The sequence below is a fragment of the Dipteris shenzhenensis genome, chromosome 27, assembly GCF_047967505.1.
Source record: "Dipteris shenzhenensis isolate YYH24624 ecotype China chromosome 27, Dip_SZ_1.0, whole genome shotgun sequence".
Lineage (NCBI taxonomy): Eukaryota > Viridiplantae > Streptophyta > Polypodiopsida > Gleicheniales > Dipteridaceae > Dipteris > Dipteris shenzhenensis.
In genome coordinates, this window is record NC_141622.1 from 39,650,747 (window position 1) to 39,676,898 (window position 26,152).

Consider the following 26,152-nt stretch of genomic DNA (forward strand, 5'->3'; position numbering starts at 1 on the left):
GGGTATCAGGTGTGTGCATGTTTGAATATACCTAGAGTGTGTTTTTTGGCAGTTGTGCATGACACTTAGTGAAAAATAGGGTTTGTTGGAGTTTGATCATCCAAAGCATATCCGATGATGATAATTTTCACAAGAATAAAAAAAGGTTAAATTGACACGAGTTCAAGGTATCATGCCCATTTGGTATGTGTGCATTTATATAACACACCTCAAATAGTATTTTTTGGCAGTTCTGCATAATATACTTGATGCAAATTTGGGTTTGTGCCAACTTTGACCATCCAAAGCATATCTGATGGGCACAAAAATTTGCACGCACCTCAACCTAGGTTGTATTGACATGTATACAAAGTATTGTGCCCATTGGGTGTGAGTGCATTTGAATAACACACCTCAGATACTACTCTTTGATAGTTGTGCATAACAGTTGGTGAAAAATGGAGTTTGTGGCACGTTTTACCATCCAAAGAATATCTGATAGAAATGATATTTTTCATGTGCATCTAATTAGGTTATATTAAAATGTGTGCAGAGAATCGTGCCCATCGGGTATAAGAGCATTCGAATAATACACCTCAGATCCTATTTTTTGGCTGTTGTACATAAAACTTCATGAAAAATGGAGTTTGTGGCATGTTTGACCATTGAAAGCATATACGATGGGCATGATATTTTACACGTACCTAAAAATATATTGTATTGATGTGTTTGCAAAGTATGGCTCCCATCGGGTATGAGCGCATTCGAATGACACACCTTAGATACTATTTTTTGCCTATGGTGCATAACAATTGGTGAAAAATGGGGTTTCTGGCAACTTTGAACATCCAGACCATATCTTATGGGCATGATAATTTGCATACAAGTAATGTGCCCATTGGGTATGTGCGCATTTGAATAACACATCTCAGAGCGTATTTTTTGGCAGCGGCTATGCATAACACTTGGTAAAAAATGAGGTTTGTGGCCAGTTTGATCATCCAAAGCATATCTAATGGGCATGATACATTGAATAATTCTCAAAATATATTATATTCACTTGTATCAAGAGTATCATGCTGATCGGGTATGTGGGTGTTTGAATAACACACCTCAAATACTATTTTTTAGTGGTTGTGCATAATACCTGATGGAAAACAGGATTTGTGGCAACTTTGACCATCCAGAGCATATACGATGGGCATGATACTTTGCACATGGCTCAAAATAGGTTTTATTGACTAACTTGCATAGTATTGTGCCCATTGGGTATGTGCACGTTCGAATAACACACCTAAAAGCATGTTTTTTGGTGGTTAACGTTGTGCATGACACTTAGTGAAAAATGGAGTTTGTTGCACATTTGACCATACAGAGCATATTAGATGGGAAAGATACTTTGGAAAAACCTCAAAATATGCTATATTGACACAAATGCAAAGTATCATGTCCATCCAATATGCACGCTGAATAACATACCTCAAACTCTATTTTTTGGCAGTTTTGCATAACACTTGATAAAAAATGCGGTTTGTGGAAACTTTCACCATCCAATGGCTATGATACTTTGCAAACAACTCAATATAGGTTGTATTGATACATGTGCAAAGTATCGTGCCCATTAGGTATGAATGCATTTGAATAACACACCTCTGTATTGACATGAGTGAAGATTATTGTGCACATCGGGTATGTGCATGTTCGAATAACACACCTCAAATACTATTTTTTGATGGTTGTGCATAACACTTGATGGGAAAATGGGGTTTGTGGCAACTTTGACCATCCAAAGCATATACGATGGGTACAATAATTTGTATGTGCATTAATAGGTTGGATTCACATGTGTAGAGAGTATCATGCCCATCAATTATGTGCACATTTGAATGACACACCTCAAATACTATTTTTTGATGGTTGTGGATAACACTTGGTGAAAAACAGGATTTGTGGGGATTTTAACCATCGAAAGCATATCCAATGGACATGATACTTTGCACATGCTTCAACATAGTTTGATTGACATGTGTGCAAAGGATTGTGCCCATCGGTTATGTACGAACAATGTTAGATATCAATGCTCCACTCTCGTGTAACTATGCGGGAACCAGCTAACTCTACTTGTAAGCCCCCCATATGAGGAGAAGGCATTTGAGTAGCTCTGTTATTCGGTAGGTCCTGGTTTGGACACCACAGATGGGGGCCATGTGTGGCCTGATGGCTAGATGGCTTCAGATAGAGTTGGCACACCACCAACTAGGCTACATGCAAGTGCGGGAAGGCATCCCTTGACTGACTGCACTGAGGGTAGATGGAGCATTTCTTGGGGCAGCCCACTCTTGGGTTGTGAGGCTTGTTTGGAGCCTCAGATGATCCGAGATGGCTTAGGCCAAAGGTTAGTTGCTTTGTTTTGCGCACCGGTTCTATCGTATGATCGGTGGCCTATTTCGAAACCGACCCCCAGTTCACCGTTTTGGGCGGATTGGGTCGGTCACCTAATTGAGCCTAACCGACTACGATTGGTGGCTATATAAGAGCAAGCCCATGAAGCCCATTTCATCACTAGCTACAACCACCCTGATTCCTTAGCATCCAGCCTCCGTCTTCTACTATTTCTAGCATGCCATCGAAGCTTCTTTCACAGGAGCACACAGTTGGGAGGCAACGCCATCTGTTATATCAGTTCTCTGCAATCATTCCACTTTTATGCATCTCCTTTAAAGAACTAAGGTTTAGATGACCAAACCTCTCATGCCACAGCTTAGTGTTGCTCACATCGGCTCGAGCACTGAAAGCTGTGAGTTCGTAGATGTTGTTGTGCTGTGTACCTTTACCAATGACCTTCCCTTGAAGGTCCAAAATCTGTCCGCCATTCTTATCGAAGTGAACTTTGAGGTCCCGATCCATGATTGCAGAAATGGACAACAAGTTCCTCTTGATATTTGGCACATAAAGAACATCAAACAACTGTTTTACAACTCCATCTAACTTGAGAGCAATCGTACCTTTTCCTTTTGCTAGACATTTTGCATCATTGCCGACTGCTACCAGGATGTCATTCCCTACCGAATGTAGAGAGGTATACCAATCCTTCCAACTGGTCATGTGGCGTGATGCACCAATGTCAATAATCCAAGGTTCATCTGCAGGTAGATGAATTGCCTCCATGCAAATCTCCTCAATTGCTACGAACAGCTCTACTGGTACTGCCTGCACGCTATTGCTAGACTCTTTCTTTACTCTGTTCTTCTCAATCTGCAATCTTCTTCCGGCACTCATTTTGCTTGTGCCATGCCTTGTTGCGATAGAAGCCCTTGATCTTCTTCTTTCTCTTTTTATCATCAGAAGAAGATGGGTTACCAGAGTCCTTACTCTTACCTTTCTTTGATCTAGCCAAGAAAGCGTCTTTTAACGTAGCTCCTCCTCCAAAAGCATTGTGCTGAAATCCTCAAAGTTGAGGGGTGGATTTCTATTCTATGTATTCAGTGCCGTAACAAGATCGTCATACTTTGGTGGGAGAATCCGTATGCACCTTCGTGCTAGATTCTTGCTAGTGATGGTGATGCCAATCCCACTCATCTGATCGCGCAAATTCTTCACCCTAGTGATGAACTTCTTTGTCATTTTAGACTCAGACAGTTTCTCATTCGTGAGTTGAGTCTCTAGATTCTGAATCCGCATCTGATTCTTGGTCTCAAACTGATTTTTCAAGACCGTCCATGCCTCCTCCGCTATGGTGACATGTTGAATTAATGCCATGACAGAATCACTTACACTGCAAACAATAGAACACATCGCATCTGCATTTCTTCTTGTCCACGCAAGAATCTGATCCGTAGTTGGTACTATCTGTTGTCCTGCATTGGTTGGATTCGATCTCGCAATCGGCTTCACGTCCACCCCAGTAGCAGTATCCCAAAGCTCGTATGTGCTTAGGATGGTCTTCATCTTAAACTTCCAGAGTGGATAGTTAGTGCCGTCCAGCTTTTCGCTTTCGCCAAACAGTGGGATTCATAGTCTTGCCGGCTAGGCCATCTCTCACAATCTGGTCACAAACAGAAACACACTACCAAATCTTCTTGCTAGAGCCCAAGCTCTGATACCATGTAAGAAAACAATACAACGTCTGTGCTCAATAGATAACAGGATCTCATATGCAAGAGAGAAAATCAGATAGTATGGAGTATCAAAAATTTGATTACTATAAAACTGATACAATAGATGGCGCTGCCTCCCAGTTGTGTGCTCCTGTGTGCAAAGCTTCGATGGCATGCTGGAAACAGTAGAGGATGGAGGCTGGATGTTAAGGAATCAGGGTTGCTGTAGCTAGTGATGATGATGGGCTTCATAGGCTTGCTCTTATATAGCCACCAGTCGTAGTCGGTTAGACCCAATTGGGAGACCGACCCAGTTGGCCCAAAACGACCGACTAGAGGTCAGTCCCAAAATAGGCCACCGACCACATGTTAGAACTGTGGCACAGAATAGAGCAACTGAGCTACAATCACCGTTTGGCTCGGAGCCATCCGAGATCATCTGGGGCTCCAAACGGGCCCTGTAGCCTGAGAGTGGGCTGCTGCCCCGAGAAATGCTCCATCTACCCTTAGTGTGGTCAGTCATGGGATGCCTTCCTGCACTTGCATGTAGCCTAGTTGGTAGTGTGCCAACTCTATCTGAAGCTGTCCAGCCATCAGGCCACACATGGCTCCCATCTGGTGTACAAACCAAGACCTACCGGATAACGGAGCTACTCAAATGCCTTCTCCTCATATGGGGGGCTTACAAGTAGAGTTAGTTGGTTCCCGCGTAGTTACATGAGAGTGGAGCATTGATATGTAACACTTTTCATATTTTTGCTATATTTTATGTAGAAAAAGTAGGACTAAGTGATCACAAGAGAGCAAATGTGGAAGCTCGCCAAAGATGTAGAAGCTCTCAAGAATTCAAATATGGAAGACAAGGGCAAGAGAGATCAAGACACAAGAGCTTATCCCACTTCAACATTGGACTTAATTCCACACCACACAATCCACCTGTGTGTGGTCTTATATAAAATTTTAGATTAGGTTCCTCCCATGGACTCAATCCAAAAAGTTGTAACTCATTGGCTCCTCAAATTCTTAGCCAAAAACACACTCACCCATGCATCTTCTTACTTACATTTCAAGGATATTTCTAACATCCCCTCACAAAAATGTGGCACCCACATGTTGAGCATTTCATCCAAGATTAAATTGCATATCTCAAGAACATAAATTGCCAATCTTACAGTTCACACATGTCCATCTTACACTTTGCCCACCTCACATGGTTTCTTGAAATCTATTGCAAGATAACCCATTTTACCACAATTATGGAAGTTTTTTCACAAAGGATCTTTTAAGAAACAATGTGCCTCATCATGACCCTTATTTTTACAAAAAATTAATTTGAAACCATTTAAAAACCTTATTGTGGTTGACATGAAATGTTGATAAGGCTTGCCCTTGAGTAGTGTTATGGATAACTTTGACCAAAGTAAAAGGCATAAATATGTGTGTGTGCTTGTATGTGTGGCAATAGTATAATAAAACATGGTGTGCGTAAGGCCCAGGGTTGAGGTGGTAGGGCATGACCATGTGCTACCCTTCCATGTAAGAGGACCCATAAGGTGTGTAGTACATAATCCATGGTAGTAATAATATAAAATGATAAGGTGGCATGGGTCCTTCTTGTACCACCCCTCCACCTAGGCGGTCCCACACCTACGTTTAGTGAGATATGGCCCAAGGACCATGGGAGAAGTAATATAAAATAGGTGGAGATGGATATTATATTGGATTATTCCCTCCATGTAGGATAGGCCCATGTGGGGGGGGGTGTAGAAAGTCAAGGAATGCAAGTTAAATAATGGGAAAGTAGAATGAGGTGGCAAGATTCCTTGTGCCAACCCTCCACTTGTCCTCCTAGATGTTTGAACGTATTATAAAATTGGGAAGAGACCAAGGGACTATCTTAGACTTAGGATATGGGGGTTGATTTATGTGGAAAAATGAGGCAAAGGGTTGTCGCACACAATTGAGAGTGCGTAACCGCCTAGCCCACATGGGAGACTCTTCCACACACACCATGCATGTGGGAGGATGCATTTATTAGGAGGGACCCCCTTTCTTGGCAATAAAAGGAGGGGGCTATTGCTTGATGGGACATGCTCATTCTTGTAAAGCCACCTAGCTAGTACTTTGATTTCTTCCCCCCATCCTTCCTTTCAAATAAAGCATGACCCTCCTCCCTTGATGTCTCCATCTCTACATTCCTCGTCCCATTATGTACATGCTCCTCTTTCCCCTCTCCCTCTCCCCTTGTGCCATAGTCTCCCTCTTCATTGCCACCCCTCTTAATCCCTTTTCCCCACCCATGTTAACTCTTCTCCCCTCACGTTCCCTTTTCCTATATGGCCCTCGAGCATCACCATGCCTAGCATCTAGCCTCTTGTCTTGAATTATTTTCTAGTTAATAGAGCTGATGTGGCTACTGGGATTGAAATCTCCACAGCTAGTGGCATAAAAGTCGTTACTCCTATAGCTAGGTGTAGTTCTATAGCACCTTCCGCGTGTGGTTCTCTGCTTCTGCGACTCTAATGTGCATGTCTTCTACTCACAGTTCTCCATCTGTGTGCCTATGGTTCCTGTGCATCTTCTGGGTTCTTGTGCAGTGCCACACATCTTCTGGTTGATTGCGTCTACAAAATCGCTTCTGCGCATCTTCTATGCGGTGCCATGCAAAACTGTTCTTGCGCATCTACAACAAACCTCGCGGCCCCCCTTCTATCTTCTTCTCTTTCTCTTTCTCTTTCTCTTCTTCTCTTCTCTCTTTTTATTAAGGAGTGGGAATTGAACCCAAGACCTCCCCATTCACAAAAGGGAGACTTACCAATGGGCCAACAAATAGGAAGTAATGAAAGTGTAATGATATTGCTTATATGGTGAAATCTCATGAATTGTAACTCTCTAACCTTAGGGAGTTTCCTCTTGTTGTAAAAAGCAAAAGTACTTCATTTCATGTGCTCTATTCATATCTGATACTAGATCGTAGATTCTGAATTTTTTCAAGTTCACTCCTTGGATGCATGCCACACGAGGAGGGTGGATATTTATGTCACTTCTCGATGAGTTCAATGATTTGGTGTTGGTCCTCCGCTCATTATGGCTACCAATTGGTGAGATCTCTTTCTTAATCTTCATGTCGATCTTTAACAACTGATTATACAATGCATGGTTCAAGGAGACGACGGGTGGGATGATACACCATGGATGATTCAAGGTGAAGAACTAGTGATACACTGGGAAGACTTTGATTTCAATTCTACTCATTGTGTGGTGATCGAGCTACTTGCTGCATCAGAGGTAATTAAAAGGGTGACATTCTTCAAAGGGTGGGATGCTCCCCAAGCTTGGGGGGAGATTTGGCACATCTGCTTATTAATTCCTATGGATAAACTCGTCTTGAATGATTTCTTATCGATCTCACTACAAAGGTTTCTAGGGCTCGGCTATGGTTGATAATGTTTCGACCAAGGAATCCCTTTGTACCTAATCAACCTTTTGTGCCTCATTTTGAGCTTCAAGTTGTAATTCTTTTTGGTCTAAAGATAAACTACCAACAAAGGATTGCAAGTTTATTTGGTGCTGAATGTCTTGCTCAAGTATTGAATTCTCCCAACCCTCTCCTTCTACCTATCTTAGACTACTGAGAAACTTGGGATGTCCGGATTTTAGTCTTGGTGTGATGACATCTTGGCTCCTCCAATTTGATGGCACATACAAACCCTCGACCAAAGCTACTAGTGTGGGTGTGAAGCTCACTTCACCAGGGGGAGAGGTGTATTGTTATAGCAAGTCTACACCAATAAGTACTTGCAACCAAGCTGAGTACTCGACACTCATTTTTGGGCTACAAAAGGTGCAAGAACATCACATCAAGCAACTTGAGGTGCAAGGAGTTTCTCAACTCGTGTGTGAACAAGTTAGTGGAAGGTGGAAGGTGCGGAGCAGAGGCTTGGTTCCACGACATCAACAAGCATTGGAACTTTGCCAACAATTTGAAAAGGTAAAAATTCAGCATATCCCTCGAGCTCAAAATATAGTTGCTGATTTCTTGGCACATGAAGCTTATACTTCAATCACGCATGAAGCGAGTGGAAGCACTGCCCCAACAAAGCCACAAGCCATGAATGAGCGTGATCGTTTGTAAGGAATGCAAAGGTTGTGGTCATCATGAAGCTAAGTGTTGGGTATATTTGATACGAGTTTACCGACTTTGGAAGATCATCAGAAAGGTCCTTAAGGACATTGCACAAAAGAAGGATGCCAAACCACACAGCCCTTGAAGAAATAGCATGGCGACTACAAGAACTGGAAGAAGCTGAAGGTGATGTGCAAGCTCTCCAACTATTGACATTTGTCATGGCATTCTTGTTTGCCTTGATGAACAACCTCATGCAGCGCCGTGTCTCTAACCCTCACTTGTAAAGATGTATGCAATATCATGAGGGTTGGTCCTTTTAAGATTGTCTATGAGCTATTCTATGCTAAAGATTATTCCCGTATAATATTTCACAATACACTAGTCGCACCCTACCCTGCCTATGTGTGCTTTGTAGATGTATCTTCACCTGATTTTCAGTTCAAGCTACCTCTTTCCATTTTTTTCCAATAGATAAGCCTCATTTCGTCTCTCTCTTTTCCATCTTCCAAGCATGGCTAACATTCTCGTGTTCTGTGGTCGAGTGGAAGAAAATCCAAATGAGTATCTTGTGGCCTTCAAGCGCCGTTGTGCTTCTCTCAACTTTCTTACTGAAGATAGATGGCTGTTGGTTTTTCCCACATTTCTAGAGGGTTTGGCTCAAGTGTGGTACAAGAAGTAGGCCAAAGATGTTCACCAAAGTTGGCCGAGGTTGACAGCAACTATGATCGAGTATTTTGGCAAAGAAGAGGAGCCAGAGAATGTGTATCTATAGGTGGCAAACCTGAAGTAGTAAGAAGGTGAGATGGCACGTCGATATGTGGATCGAGTAGCCTTTCTCTTGGACTATTTAATTTCTACGTAGGAGGATAATGCCGGATTTCGAGCTAGAATGACTCAGCATGTGCAGGACTACCTCGTAGTAGGAGCAAGTGATGAATTCCACCTTAAATGGGAGAATCTAGAAACCATGGTGCTAGCACATGAGATTGCTCAAAAGTTTGATAAAGTTCAATCTGACCCCGCTTCAAAGAAGACGATTGTCCCTCTGCAACCCCCTCTAATATTTTTTAAATTAAATACAATTCTTACTCAAAAATAGCTTTATAAAACAAGACCAAGTTTGAATGAGTGAATATAGAAACGTGGAATATAAAGATTGAGTATAATTAACGTTCATAACACAAGAATGAGTTTCAATGAAAAAGTACAAAAATGAGGCTAAAATTATAAATTGCTTCATAAAATACAACCAAGTACAAAGAAGTAGATTGCGATGGCTGAGTACAATAAAAATTCATGAAAGAAGATCATCCTAATATCTTTACAATTTATCTTTGCCATGCATACATTGGTATTTTGCTCAAATGGACTTTACCATTCTCTAATCATCCAATAAATTGTCAACACACAAACCGTCCTTCCAACTATTGTTCTCAAGCATTTGAAGATTCTCTTGTGCTTTCAAGATTGCATTTTGTGGTATTTTGAGCCTTACTTCTTTTATTTGGAACTTTTTTTGTGCTCCAACTCCATACTATCGAATCCACATGCTTCCAATGGTCCTCATCCCCCATATATCACCACTCTTTACTCCAACAATTAGCATGTCATACTGCATCACTACATCTTCCTTTATGGATAGGACTCCAATATTGCACAAATATCTTCATATAATTTGTAGATGCCTTTTTTGTGTCCACATCTGACAATGCAACGCCTAGCCAAATGGGGTATATATCATCACTTGGCCTAACCAAAATGAAATCATTTTGTTTCACATCCACCTCTGGTCTAAATTCTTCTCTTGGCTTATTACATGCAAGGCCATAGTAATGGTCCTCTAGGTCTTCCAAACCCATAGTCTCAACATCTTCTATGTCCACTCCATCATTAACCAAGCTATCTTTCCATTGGCTCTTTGGCCAAAAGTCATAACTAAGTTTCTCATGCTATATAGTGGGCTTCTCTGTGCAAGAAATCAATGTCTCCCAATATTGAATGACAGGTGATATCCACTTCCCTCCTATGTTGTTACCAAGATGAGATCTCCAATATTCCACATGCTTCTTGATTCCCAAAATTATAACAGCTTTATCATTTAAGTATGTTCGTATCGGAACATCATTGGGAATTCCTGATGGTAGCATTGCTCTACCTTTTGCATCATGTTTCCATAATTGAATACCTTCTAGTGGCTTCCATTGACCTGATTTTGGATGCATCATATATTGAAACACTGGATCACCATCATGCATGAAAATTGAAATCGCAATGGTTTTGAATGTCCCACCAAATCCTCATTTCCTTCGCACAGGTACCCCTTGACAAATGTTTTGAAATGAGGAACCTCTTGAATTACAAATGGACATGGATGAGAATTTTGGCATTCATTGAAGGATCGCATCAGATGAGGAAATGTGGAAGTACAACTCGTTCCTAGTTTCTCTGAAAGTCTACCAAACAATGCATCAATGTCCTCATGTGTATGTCCCACCATCAAGAACCCTAGTTGTATCATTTGAAAGACTCCACATGGAACAAGCAAGGACAAGAATGCAATCAAGTATCTATTTTTATTGTCAGAACCATAGCTGCTTGTACTCTCTATTGGATGAAGTTATCCTTGAACTTATTGTAGCCTCAATATCGTATTTATTTAGTTCTCCTTTTGAAAGTCCATCTTCATGCATGTGGCAATATAATGCATCTCTTGACATCAATGTAGAGAATAAATCTTGCCTTTTGCTATTGTGCTTGTTTGAAAGATCACCATACATGTGCTTGTCCAACCTCTCAAGGCCTTGCAAACATAGTGACAATGAACCAATGGTGAAATTAGGGTCACTCTTCCAATACTGTAAAGAGAAGTTTCCATATGCCAATTGCCCATGTCCATGAGTGAGCATCCGTGTTAAGGCTACAGGAAGTTGCATGATATGATTTAATGATTTTGGTACAGGTTGTAGCCTTGGCATGCAAGTCTTCATTTGATACATCTTGTCATGAATGATGCAAAGATTCTGCTTTGGGTCCAACTCTGAAGACAACCTCCATGCATAATATAGGCTTTTGCAAGACATTTGCTGCAAACCATGCGCTCATCTCTTTAGTAGCAACCGTTCCCTCTCACTTTCTATCTTCGTTCTTTCTAGCTTCATTTTAAGTTCAGAGAAAATGTCGCACTTGGAGAATGTACTTGTCTTTGATAGACTAACTTGTTTGAATACAGTTTTCCATAATCTGCTAAATGTTGACATTGACAAAGGCTTGCACTTAAACCTCTCCATTGTTGACTTCTCGCCAAATATCCATTTGCTTGTATATGGACGGGATGACCATGTGTCTCACATTCCCCTGTCATCATTGTACGACTTTTATGGGGCATTTTATCTACATTATGCTCAACAAACATTTGAATCATGGCTCTCCCAACCTCCACATGCCTCATTTGATTTTATATTATCTCCTTATTTCCATGCATAGCTTTTTGTGCTCCAAGATCATGTTTTTTCTTATACCTATAGAAAGTAATCTTTGGAATTCCCTATATTGTGTACCAAGCCTTGCAACAAACATTCATGTTTTCTATGAAGAATGTGAATCCACTCATATGGCCTTCAACCCTCTTGGATGTTTGTAGGTTGTTGTAAATGTGATTCACGCGATCAGCAAAACATTGACCCCAGTAATCTTGTCGCACATTCAAAACCATTTCTCAATTAGCAACTTGACAACAATGTTCCTTACAACAATTAATACTTGCAACCCTTTGGATAGTCCATTGTGTCATCTCCATGGCCAACCTTGTTTTGCTTTCATTATTTTCCTATTTATCATCCTATATGGTTGTTTCTTTTTTAGACATTTGATGTCATCACTAGAAGGGAAAGACTGTGCAATATTGTCTTCATTTTCAGAAGGTTCTCTTAGCAACAACCTACTAACATCCTCCAATGTAAGTTGTTCAATTGGCCATTTTAGCAACTTCACCTGAAGACCATCCTCTATAGACTGATTACTAGCACCATCTTGCATAAACACTTGAGAAGTGGCTATTCCCTAATGATCATCCCCTAACTCTTTAAAATCGATTGCTTCATATGGATGGACAAGAAGTATGTGACCCTCCCATAGCTTTGTTTCCAAATGCTGTGACCACAATAATAATTTTCTCCCCACCCAGTCATCTCTACTTTGCATATTCCCTTCCTCTAGTATCATGTTACAAGCATGTCCTTGCATAGGCCCTTAAACAAGAGAAATGTAAAAAAAAAAAGCCAGTGAAGCTAACCACTTGTGATAAGAAACAATTTATACATAATCCAATCCTTTATAATGAAAGTATGTTCATGCCTACAAACCTGAAGGTGGTGTCACTTGCTCAAGTACAACCATTGGTATATGTGTGCTATTGCCTGAGGTTGCCTTTGATAAGGGTTGCATCGCATTAGAGTGCCAACGCACTATACTACCGAGCACCTCTTTGACATGGGATGCACCCATGTTAGGGTATAGAAGCTCAACATCAAAAGTTGTATAGCAAACATCAATAGAAACTGATATCACCCCATTCCCTAATGGTTGAAAGTGGCAAGAACTATTTGGATCAATTGGAATAAATTTCCCTTCTGCTACCTTCAATCCATCCTTTAGTAGAGCAACTTTGCAATCTCTCTCTCTCTCTCTCTTTGGGTCAAATTTTTAGCGGGGAACCACTCTCACTAGAACATGCTAACACATATGATGTAAACATTGCACTTCATGGATGTTGTTGATCTTTGTCTCTCTCTCTCTTTCTCTCTCTCTCTCTCTCTCTCTCTCTCTCTCTCTCTCTCTCTCTCTCTCTCTCTCTCTCACACACACACACACACACACACACATTCTAAGATACAAAAATGGACCTTAGTATGTGCATGCCCACAAACCTGAAGGTGGTGTCACTTGCTCAAGTACAACCTTTGGTATATGTGTGCTATTGCCCAAGGTTGCCTTTGATAAGGGTTGCATGGCATTATAGCCAATGCATAATACTACCAAGCACCTCTTTGACATGGGATGCACCCACGTTAGGGTACAGAAGCTCAACATCAAAAGTTGTATAACAGACATCAATAGAAACTGATATCACCCCATTCCCTAATGGTTGAAAGTGGCAAGAACCATTTGGATCAATTGAAATAATTTCCCCTTCTACCACCTTCAATCCATCCTTTAGTAGAGCAACTTTGCAATCTGGTTCATATTGTGCGATGCCTATAAACGACAATACCCAAATCCATAGAATGGTTATTTTTAAAAAATCTCTCTCTCTCTCAAACACACACACACACACACACATTCCTTCTAAGATACAAAAATGGACCTTAGTATTTGCATGGCCGCAAACCTTAAGGTGATGTCACTTGCTCAAGTAAAACAAAAAAATGGACCTTAATTCAAACACAAAAATGATTAGTGTTTCAAACATGATTGGAAAGCTTTGCAAATCGAACTTAGGTCAATTTTGATGATCACTCACACACACTAACATCTTTTGAAGATGTTTTAAGTTTCGAAATGGACATTAGGTCAATTTGCGATTCATGGATGGTGATCTTTGTCTCTCACATAGGCACAAACCTTTGCAAATCAACCCGAGTTCGATTTGATGATTACTCACATAGTACACACACACACACACACATACACAAACACATTCTTAGCCATCACTTAGACATAGACACATGCATCCTAAGACGCGTCCATACTAACTATAAAATTGACATGGGGTCAATTTGAGAAGTAGAGTGTTGAATGGTCATGTTTTGCAAATTGGCCCTTGGTCAGTTTGGTGTTCACTCATGCACACACAAACACATTCATTTGAAATTGACCTTGAATTGATTCACACTTCATGGATTTTACACACAAACACACTCCAAGACACCTCTACACACACCAAAAATTGACCTCAGGTTGATTTGAGAAATGAAAGCACACGGCGTTGAAGACAATGGCTAGGCTTTACATTCTATGATGTATTGCAAATGGACCTTGGGTCGATTTGAGAAGAGCTATTATTCTCATTACCACATCCTTCCCGATTCAAAAATGACCCAAGGTTGATTTGCAATCCCTCACTATGTGTGTGTCTAGGTCAGAGTGTGGGGACTATGTGCCTTTCCGATTGCTCTTCACATCATTGGAAATGGAACTTAGGTCGATTTGAATAAATCCAACACACCAAACTCCAGCCAATGAAAATTGAGTGTGCACCAGTGTGTTATCTTTGGAGATTGCACATTCTCATTTTCAAAATTGACCCAAGGTCGATTCGCAATCTTTAGTCCCATTGTTGTCATCACTAAGTATTCTCAGTTTTATATGTGTATGTGTCCGATGTGAAAATCACATGGTCAAAGTTTGAAATCAACCCAAGCTTGATTTGCAATCTTTGGTTCCATTATTGTCTTCACCACTCATGCATATGAGGTGCGCATGAGCTATGAAGTTGACCCACGATTGATTTTGAATCAATGGCATGTGTGGTATGTCTATGTTGGGGTTGTGTGCCTTCCTCATATCTCTTCCGTCGATTTGTTGCAATCTTTAGTCCCATTGTTGTCATCACTACGTATTCTTAGTTTTATATGTGTATGTGTGTGTGCACATATGTATGTGTGAAGTCATATGGTCAAAGTTTTGAAATCAACCCAAGGTCGATTTGCAATCTTTGGTTCCATTATTGTCTTCACCACATATTCTCAGTTCTGAATGTGTGTGCGCGCTCATGCATATGAGGTGTGCATTGTCATCACCACATCCTTTGAGCTATGAAGTCGACGCATGATCGATTTTGAATCAATGGCATGTGTGTCTGGGGGATGTGTGCCTTCCTCAAATGTCTTCCATCATTGTTGCAAATCAATCTTAGGTCGATTTGAAAACATAGAAAACCATTAAAAAACCTTAGCTCATAAAAAAGGGGGGGAAGATGGAAACCTAAATTCAAAATGTAATGGAAACAAAAATTTTATGGGAGTGATTAAAATTTTATGGGGTGTGAAAATTTAAAAGAGGGGAAGAAAATATACTGGGGGAGAAAAAAATTTAGGGTTTCTAGGAAGGAAAATTTTTGGGGTGGCTCTAATTTTAGAGGGCAAGGGGGAAAGGGGATTTTATAGGGCAAGGATAAATAAATGCACATATGTATGTGTAAAGATCACATGGTCAAAGTTTTGAAATCAACCCAAGGGGAGGAAAATTTTTGGGGTGGCTCTAATTTTAGAGGGCAAGGGGGAAAGGGGATTTTATAGGGCAAGGATAAATAAATACACATATGTATGTGTAAAGATCACATGGTCAAAGTTTTGAAATCGACCCAAGGTTGATTTGTAGTCTTTGGTTCCATTATTGTCTTCATCACATATTCTTAGCTCTGAATGTGTGTGTCCGCTCCTACATATGAGCTTTGCATTGTCATCACCACATCCTTTGAGCTATGAAGTTAGCCCACGATCGATTTTGAATCAATGGCAAGTGTGTGTGTCTATGTTGGGGTGTGGGGGTTGTGTGCCTTCCTCAAATCTCTTCCATCATTGTGCAAATCCACCTTAGATCCATTTGAAAACATAAGAAACCATTTCTACTCATTTTCGCTTGACTTTCGATGAATTTGATCATGTGGATTTGACCAATGTGTAATCAAAAACCAACAACGGGTTAAATTAAAACAATGGAGCTAAACTATGCGCAACCGAAAATTTTAAAAAATGATAATATGTGCAGAGTCGAACTTAAAAAAAGGGGGGAAGATGGAAACCTAAATTCAAAATTTTATGGGAGTTATAAAAAATTTAGGGAGCATGAGAATTTAAAAGAGGGGAAAAAAAATATCGAGGGAGAAAATTTCTTGGGGTTTCTAGGAAGGAAATTTTTTGGGGTGGCTGTAATTTTAGAGGGAAAGGGGGTAAGGGGATTTTAGAGGGCAAGGGTAAGGGGATTTTAGAGGGCAAGGGCAAGGGTAAATAAATGCAAAGGTAAGGGGATTTTAGAGGGCAAGGGTAAGGGCAATTTTAGAGGGGATGTGGGTATAGGGGAAAGGTAATTGCCATTTTAAAATCCTACTAGCCTTATCCCTATCTCATGCTCTCCCTATCCCTAGCTCATGTAGCCACCTCAAGCACTGCCTCTAGAGCTCTCTCATGTTCAACCTGTCTCTCTCTCAGGCTCTCCCTACACCTCTCTTTAGCTCTCTCTCATGACGCTCCATCTCTTAGGCTCTCCTTACACCTCAAGCTTCTCTCTCACACTCACGGCTCTCCCTACAGCTTGCTGCCCATCTCCCTATAGCAATTTATTCATTTGAGCTCCCTCCCAGTGGGCCTTTTGTCGTGATCCAGTGGTTCTTGCATTGCCTCACCCTTCGGTGGAAGTTTTAGGATACATAGAGGCATTAGGTGCTGCTCAGAGATACATAGAGGATACGATATGGCTCGATATGGACAGTTGCAACTCGGGGGGGTGGGTGGCTAATGGGATGTCGAAGAGGAGACTGTTCAAAAGCTTCTAGAAGTGCAAAAAGGGAGTAGATTGGTGATTGCTAGGCCAGTAAGGAATGACTTTGTGGACTAGAATTCGCTTTGTTATTTTCGAGATCGTGACCGACGGCGTGTCACCTTTGATCGAGGTGAGTGGGACTAGATCGATGTAATCAAAGATCTTGAGAGCTCTCCCTTGGCACTGGAGTCTATCTCCATAGCCTTGCTCGATTAATCTACTATCACTACGCAAAGGAAGAAATCTAAGTAGAAAATCACGAGAGAAGGATGGCCTACATAGAGAGAAGATTTATCATAGCAAGATTTGGATAACCAATGGTGAAAAATGACTTACAAGGCAGAGATGGAGTAGAGAAACCATGATCTATGAAGACAAACCAAGCCTTCTCTCAATTTTCCCATCTCCCTACTATAGGTCGCTGAAGCATAGCTTCTCCCCCATCTCCCTACAGCTATGTTTCTCTCTCCCTATGCCATAACTTCTCTCTCTCTGTCCCTCCTCCATAGCTTCTCTCTCATGCTCGCCGTGTCTCCCTATGCTTCCTCTCATGTAGCCAACAACACAAGTAGATAGCCCAATGGAGTGTTTATAGAAGTCGGATCTCCAAACCAAAAGATTGCTACACAAGGTTTACTTTCAAACAATTGTGAAGATAGATTAGACAGCAAAGAAAAAACATTTTCTTGTCTTAGAAAAAGGATTACCTCAGTCCATCTTTTGCGATCTCTCCTTCTTTTGCGATCTTTCCATTCTCTTCTTCATCTCTCCCTATGCATTGATTAAACAACTATGATTCAAGTTTGGAAGTGCAGAACCTACCAAGATCCACAGCAAAGAGAAGATTTGCAAGCTTACCTTTGAGACAACTAGAAACTGAAGTTTCAGCAGTGTTCCAATATCCTCCAAGTAAGCTCCGTGTTCCTCTTGAGATGTCAAAGTCACATTCAAAATTCGAACTGTGAAAGTGAAGTTTGCAGTATGAACCTCTCTCTCCCTCACAAATTTGAAATATGGGATATGAAAGAGAAGTTTAAAATTTAAAACTTGAAAGTTAGGTTTGAAATATGAAAATGAATTGAAAATTGAAAATAAATATTTATATTCAAATTAAATTTTGAAATCCAAATTCAAAATTTGAAATCTAAAACTAGTAAATCAACCTTTGGTCGATTTAAGAATGTAAAAGTAAAGTTTGAAATATGAAAGTAAAATTTAAAATGAAAACATTAATTTATCATTGATGTTTTAAATCTATTTCTCTAATTTTGAAAACTAAAACTTGCAAATCGACCTTGGGTCGATTTAAAAATGCAAGAAAAATACATACATATATTGTAAGAGAATATGAAAGCTTTGAGATATGATGGATTTTAGTGATCATTCGCACACACAGACAAAATTTAAGACATGAGATAGACTCAATACACATCCTCAAAAACAAATCTATTTTTAAGACTCACCTACAGAGCATGTAGTTGTTGAACTTAATGGCAGGCTTTTCAAATTGACCTTGGGTTAATTTTAGTGATAATCACTCCACATTGCAAATACACCTTAGGTCTATTTAAGAAGTGCTAATCTTTGGTGAATACATCCTCAAAAACAAATCTATTTTTAAGACTCACCTATAGAGTATGTAGGTGTTGAACTTAATGTGGCAGGCTTTTCAAATCAACCTTGGGTTGATTTCATTGATAATCACTACATGTTGCAAATAGACCTTAGGTCTATTTAACAAGTGCTAATCTTTGGCGAACACAATGGACAGGGTTTGTAAATTGACCAAAGGTCGATTTGCACTCCATACACAGCTACCTACATGATCACACTCCAATACTCACTCCAAATTGATAAATAGATATGTTCTACAACAAACTAAAACACACTTGAAATGGACCTTGGGTTGATTTTAGAATTTCTAGCATAGGGTGTTAAACACAATGACTAGGATATGCAAATTGACTTCAGGTTGATTTGATAATAACTCAAATGGCCAATATTTTGAAATCAACCTTGGCTTGACTTGATGATCACTCAACTAGCTGATCTTTTCAAATCAACCGTGGGTCGATTTGATGTGATCTCTCACATATTCAAACAAAAGTATCACAACCACGCACTCTTCAAATCCACCTTATGATGACTTGATGGTCACATACACAACATATTCAAGACATGCTTAGAGTTTTGAAGGGTTGATTTTGTTGATCTCGCTACCACAAGAAAAATGAAGTGGCACACTCACACACACTTCAAAGATGCGATCACTCATATATGCCAATAGAAGTATCACAATCACACACTCTTCAAATGCACCTTGTGATGATTTGATGGTCCCTTAAAGATGCACAATATATTCAAGACATGCTTAGAGTTTTTAAATTGACCTAGGGTTGATTTTGATTGTCACTTAAAGATGTATAATATATTCAAGAGTAACACACTCACACACACTTCAAATTGACCTTGGGTTGATTTGATGGTTACTTATTCAAAACATGCTTGGAGTTTTCAAATCGACCTAGGGTCAATTTACACTTCATGAATGTTTGTTATCATTCACACATACATGAAAATGCATTTTAACACGTCCAAATATGCAAACACATTCATCAATCTTGGGTTGATTCGATGATCACTCACCAACACCTACGTAGATGATCATTGAGACACACTTAAAAAAACTTTGACTTTAGGTCGATTTAATGATCACTCATACAAACAAAAACATATTTTCAACGTGGTACGAGTTTTCAAATTAACCTTAGGTCGATTTGCACTTCATGTGTACACTCAAGTATACATTCAAAGAGATTATACAAATAGATATATACATTCAAAAGCATATCTCCACACACCACAAATCGACCTTGGGTCGATTTGGAGATCACGCACACGTACCTATGTAGATGATCTCTCATACACACACAAACATCTTACAAGACACACCTACACATACTTCAAATTTACCTTGGTTCGATTTGCAAAGTGTTTGTTGAGAGAGAGAGAGAGAGAGAGAGAGAGAGAGAGAGAGAGATGTGTCTGAGTGATCATCAAATCGACCTTAAGTTGATTTGTAAAGCGTAGCCATTTTGTTCACCACCATATGTTTTCATTTCTCAAATTGGCCCAAGGTCAATTTCTAGTGTGTGTGCATGTGTTTTAGAGTGTGTTTGTGTGTCTGTTCAAGGTCCTAGAACCTGTTTGTGTGGCATGTCTATGTATGAGTGATCACTAATCTCTATGAAGTACAAATCGACCTAAGGTCAATTTAGAAACTCAAAAACGTTTTGAATGTGTTTGTGTGTGTGTGAGTGAACACCAAGGGTGCTTAACACAATGGCTAGGATTTGTTAATCAAGCTTATGATAGTGTGCATCTTAGTACAAATCTTAGATTAAGACATATTTAAGATATTATAATAAATTTTTTGGTGTGTTATGGTGTATCATCTATGACTGCTTCATATACGTAAACTTAATAGTAACACCACTATTGTATTAATGAACAGGAATTAAATGGATACCCATCGGCAAGAGATGACAAACCCAACAAATGAGATAAAAAACCCAATAGACAAGATGGAAGGTTTAAATAAAAAAGTCACTACATCAAAGATGAAGGCTTTAAAAGTCATTGATCTAGATGAATGGTATGTGGATACATATGGAATGGATTACGATAAATGTTTGGGGGAGATTACAATGTTTATACTAAAGGAGGGATAGGGAAGGGATGGCGTACTCTTGGATAGGTAATTGATATGCATGAGATTGTGGATAGTAAAGCAAATCCATGCATTGCTATGCTATAATAAAGACTAAGAAAAGTAAAGAGGTAATAGTCAGGGCAACACTGGATAAATTTGAGGCTACAAGGATGGTAGCAAGTTTTAGTAATAAGCCAAATTCAATGAAAAATCTTGGATGGGTGGTACAACATGGAAGCACATTGAGCGATTATGGAATCAATTGCATGGTAGACATAATAACAGGGTTCAAACCTATGCAAGAAAACATTGAGAAAAAAAAGGGAATCAAAAGATCAAAAAACGCCGAAGCGAAAGAAGAGTAAAATAGATAAATAATTATTATAATAATTTGCATTACTGAGAATGAAGCAAAGCGAGAGGCAAGAAAGAGCATTAAAAAAAACATTTCTCCTTTTTTGTTGCAAAAATAAAAACATTGAAAGCATCCGCATAATATCCAAAATGCAACATGTACAAAAAACATGCAAATGTAAGTGAATTTTAGTATTAAAAATTCAAAATAAATGCAATAATATAGGATTTGAAGACAAATCTTCAAGCATGTAGGCAATATATACAATGCAATTTGCACACTAAAAAAAGATTTGGAGCCAAATATTCCATTGACTTTTGGTGATATGTTGTACCTAATGATTATACTAACCTTAATAATGAATGCTTGTTTCAAAATTAAGGCCATGCATGTTTGTTTCAGAATTCATGCTTTCAACAAATTCATGTTTCTAAAACAAGATGAATATCATTCATAAGGCCTGCCTAAGATTGAAAAAGAAGATAAATTGAATGTGCAGCATGGAAAAGGGGGCAGAAAGCTAAGAGAGAGAGAGAGAGAGAGAGAGGGAGAGAGGGAGAAAGAGAGAGAGAGAGAGAGGGAGAAAGAGAGAGAGAGGGAGAAAGAGAGAGAGGATTTGAAGGCTCCACGCAACGGGAATCCCCTTAAAAAATGAGCTTTTGAAATGCCCATCGGCTTTACTAAGGCCTCCATATATGACAGGCCAAAAATCATGTTTTTCACAAATTCATGCCATGCATGTTTGTTTCAAAATTCCTCTTTTTTAGAGCCCAAAATTGTTAGTGCTGAAAAAAGTGGGACTTGGGATTTTCCCATTTTTCCTAATACGGTCTTTATTGTTTTTCTATGTATAAAAAGGATGCATGCAAAGGATTAGTTTCCTTGGTAAAAACGGTGAAACAAACGTAAATGGTAGGATCTCTAAGGCCTTTGGATCTAGACATTTATAGCAAACAGAGCCTTGTTTTACAAAATGTGTTCATCAAAGCAAAACTCTTACTCAATAAAATGCCTTTACCTCATGACTTGTAAATGAGGATGGATACGTTCAAGAGAATCGCTTTTCCTAGAGAGAGAACCCAAAGAAGAAGGCATTCTAAGTGTGAGAGGTTGCATGTTCATAGTCCCATAATATAGTTTCTACAAAAGTAATCATGTCTCTCAATGTCACATGCAAGGACCATGCAAGAGGTTTTAATTCTAGAAATGAGCATATGAATCTAAAATCTCTATCACTTACAGAAACCTTCTTGGCCTATATGAAGGCATTTTGGAACTAAAGAAAGAATGATGAGACCCAAATGATGACAAGTCCAATTAGGAAAACCTGACTTTCATTGTTTAAGTCAAAGCTCGGATTGCAAACATTACCATTTGCAACATATGAGGTTCTTCTGAGAAAACCCACATCCTTCGTTCATTTTGGAAGCTTAACTGAAAAACTTGTGGGTTACTGGATGCTTCTCTTTGATACAATTCAATAACAGCAAGTTGGCACTTGTTCCAATTAGTGGGAGCTTAATCATAGTAGGAAACCAAGAAAGCTTGCCACGATGATTAGACCTGTTGATGCAAGTCAAATATAATGTTTACCATCAGTGGAACATGTCAATGTAATTGCCATATTTGACAATCAAGAGGAAAAGTAAAGCTCTTAGAGTCATAAGAAAATTGATCTATAAAACCCAATTTGCTCGTTTCATCAACATACCTCGGAAATAGAGTTGTGGAAGATAATTAATGCCCTTGTTAACTGAAAATCAAACACCATCACTAAGATTTTCATCTTTTTTTTTCCCAATATTGAAGTTGGAAAATCCAAGATTACATGAAGTACTAGTCTTGAGAGCCTAACCACAAGGAGGGGAACACAATTACAATTCTTACTAAGCATTCACCAGCAACGACACTATTTTACTTTTGTCCTCGGTTTAATTGTGTAGAAAATAGAAAATTGTATTTTGGCCAAACTACGAACATCCGTGCACTCCCTTGTTATCATTATCGTTGTTGATTAACTATTGGATAGATAAGATGCCATGGAGTCCTAAAAACACACATTCGTTAATGGAGTTAAAAAGAAAATGTTATCTTACCAGAGTTACCGAAGCACTGTGTAGTCGTATTAACCCCAGCCGAGCAAATGCAGACGAAGCCGTAGTCGTTGAAAGCACAAGCGCCATCAGTTCCTTGGCAGAGCTTGCATTTGGCGTAGGTGTTCGTTTCATCAGAGTAGTACTTCAAAGCAATACCATAAGACCAGGAGCTCGCATCCTTATAATTATCAGGGGGCCCGTCGGAACCGTAGGTGTATGGAGCCCCAAAACTGTATATGCTAGTGTATGAGGAGCATTGGAGGAGCGGTAGATTGATTTCGTATGGAGTTGTAGTCAGCTGTGAGGCAGAATACACGCAACATGTGGAAGTAGACCGGCTAAGTGAGAGTCCTAGTTGAGAGATGGTGGGGCAGTTGTACAGGCTTTCGCAAATTCCAGCACCTGCTGGATCGCACAGCGGACTCAGAGCATCATAAACAGAAGAAGTGGAAGAACAGTCAAGCAATACAATGGTATTTTCCATCAATGAAAAGGGTGCATCCACAGGGACACCGAAGCTGGCGCTGGTCTGCATACGGCTACACGTCGACATACGTGGATCGTTTATGATAAGCACTCGGTTCGTGTAATCAATGGACTTCACAATGTATTGTCCGGTGGGCGTGAAGAGCTGAAGCTGCCCTTTTGTGCAGTCCACGTAGCGTTCGAAAACTGGGTTACCGCAACCTCTTCCTGTGCCAAAAGGATAAGCCACAGGTAGGCCGCCACAAGTGTTCAGGCAGGCCATGCCAGAAGCCAGAGGAACAAGGACAAAGAGGGAAACAATTATAATACAAAGGCCTGTCGCCATGATTATTCCAATAGCACGCTTCAGCTGCAATTGCGTAGTAGGATCCCGCCAATGGCATGGGGGAAGTCGAAATTAGGCGTCCCTTATGCAGAATGAAAATCTGTTATGCGGCTAGAGTTATAGACGCCGAATCGACGAGGGTCATCTGGGGGATCTCGCTTCAATTGAAATTTAGTATAATCCTGGATATTTTGCAGGACAATCTGTTAAAGGCTTTTGACGCTGCTTCAGTTGCTACAAGGATCCTGCTAAAATCCCAGGACTCGGGTGCCAGGGATAAAGTTGAAAGAAGCCTGCTCTCACACAGGAGCTAGCAAACAGAAGTATATGCTCGTTTGACAAGACTCTATCAAGGAAGATCGCTTCAATAGATGAAATTCTCCGAAACACGTTCCAATAGATGAAACTCTCTGAGGAAATCCTAGAGATTGCAAGGACAGATGGAGCTTCAGGTCTTGGAAGTTCAGATTCTAGGAAAGCGAGAATGAGGCCGCTCTTATAATACAAAATCTAAAGAGAAACGAAGCCCAAGTAGAATCCCGAACATTCTGTAGGGGAGAGATGAAAGCGTCGAGGAGTTGGGTTCTCGTAAGATGCAACGAGACAAAAGTGTGTTTGATGGGCGAGTTGCTACTAAATTATTGCTTTACTGAGGTCTCCTTGTATCAATCGCAGGCCACTCATAAAGGCCACTCATAAGTGCCTGATATCCACGAAGTAAGGCTCACTGCAATTTTTTCAATTCTTTCATGATAGTGGAGACAAGCTAGCGCGCACTAAGGACCCATGTGGTGTTTGTGGGTATTATGTACTGATTTTTCAGAAAGATGTTATGCCCACCTTCTCAGAACCCTTGACACCTATCAAGTTTATTGGCCTATGGAAAGTCTTTGGGCAAGATTGGTTTAAGAGGTGTTGTACCGTGTACGTTTCTCATGAATTCCTCAGTCTTTCAAGACCTCAAAGGATGTTGTAAGTTAAGACCATACTTTGCCTATGAGTGAGCCATTGGAAAGGAAACCATATTTGGGAAGTATGTCCCCCCATACATTGAAAAATGGGGAATTCCCATTAATTAGTTGTTGGGAAGAGAAGAGGGGTGAAAAGGAAGAGGGAAAGGGCATGATTAAACTAAGGGATAAAGGGGGGAGGGAGGCGTTTCAATTAAGAGGGACCACTTAAGAAGGAGGCATTAAAGAAGAAGGCAAGTACTAATGGGGGAGGGAGAAAGGGGACCATTTGAAGGGGGCTTTAAAGAAGAAAGCAAGTACTAAAGGGGAACAGGAAGAGGGACCATTTATAATATTTTAGTTAGAACTAGGTATGCTCTTCCACTCTATAGCTTAGTGGTAGGGCTCACATGTGGGAAAGACAAGATTCTGGGTTCAAATCCTACCCTCTTAAATAATGTGCACTCTTCTTAGACATAGCTTAAAATAAATTAATTAACCCAAATAAATCAATCAATCCATGGACAAACATAGGTTAATTAACCTCCATGGTCCAAAACAAATAGGAATATCAATAAAGTTGAGCTAGTATGTCCCCCCATACAATTAACTTTAAATCAATAGAGTATAGGTACCCACAATTAACTTTAAATCAAAATTCACATTAATTAGTCACCCTAGAAAAAGTCATCACTATGTCCCCCCATACAATTAACTTTAAATCGATAAAGTATAGGTACCCACAGTTAACTTTAAATCAAAATTCACATTAATTAGTCACCCTAGAAAAAGTCATCACTGCATTATTAACATAAGGTATGCCCCCTTCTTGAATTGAAAATTTACTACATAAGCTTAAAAAATATTATGTCCCCCCATACAATTAACTTTAAATCAATAAAGTATAGGTACCCACAATTAACTTTAAATCAAAATTCACATTAATTAGTCACCCTAGAAAAAGTAATTACTGCATCATTAACATAAGGTATGCCCCCTTCCTGAATTGAAAATTTACTGTAAGCTTAAAAAATATTCATCCCTACTGCCTCGCTTCCTTTCCCCTATGCCTCCCCTTGCTCGATCTCTCCTTGCTGCCTCCATTTCCACTTCCCCCCCCTCTCTCTCTCTCTCTCTTTCTCTCATGCTCTCCCTCCCTCTCTCCCTCTCTCCCCCCCACCTCTCTCTCTCTCTCTCTCTCTCTCTCACACACACACACAGACACACACTCCCTCCCTCCCTCCCTCTCTTCCTCCCTTCCTCCCTCCCCCCCCTCTCCCTCCCTCTCTCTCTCTCTCTCTCTCTCTCTCTCTCTCTCTCTCTCTCTCTCTCTTCCTACCTCCATCACCTTTCCCTCATCATCCCCCTATTGCTCCTCATTTGGTTCTTTAGGATTTGGTTTTTGTATGCATTTTTGAAAAGATGCTGGCTTTGAAATCATGCTCCTCAAACCTCTGAAGTGAATGTTACAGATTTTAGATATAA

General features: G+C 39.9%; 1 protein-coding gene and 1 pseudogene across 1 annotated transcript; both read right to left on the bottom strand.

Annotated features, from left to right (window-relative positions):
* Positions 1-10,236: 10,236 nt before the first annotated feature.
* Positions 10,237-11,285, bottom strand: LOC147884284 (uncharacterized; annotated as a pseudogene).
* A 10,803-nt stretch (positions 11,286-22,088) lies between these two features.
* On the bottom strand, positions 22,089-24,317 carry LOC147884285 (uncharacterized). The gene is made up of 3 exons (XM_087398765.1): positions 22,907-24,317; positions 22,522-22,563; positions 22,089-22,373 (listed from the first exon to the last, which is right to left on the bottom strand). The coding sequence occupies exons 1-3, from the start codon at positions 23,715-23,717 to the stop codon at positions 22,333-22,335; spliced, it is 894 nt and encodes a 297-aa protein (XP_087254891.1). The 5' UTR covers positions 23,718-24,317; the 3' UTR covers positions 22,089-22,332.
* Between the last annotated feature and the right edge of the window lie 1,835 nt (positions 24,318-26,152).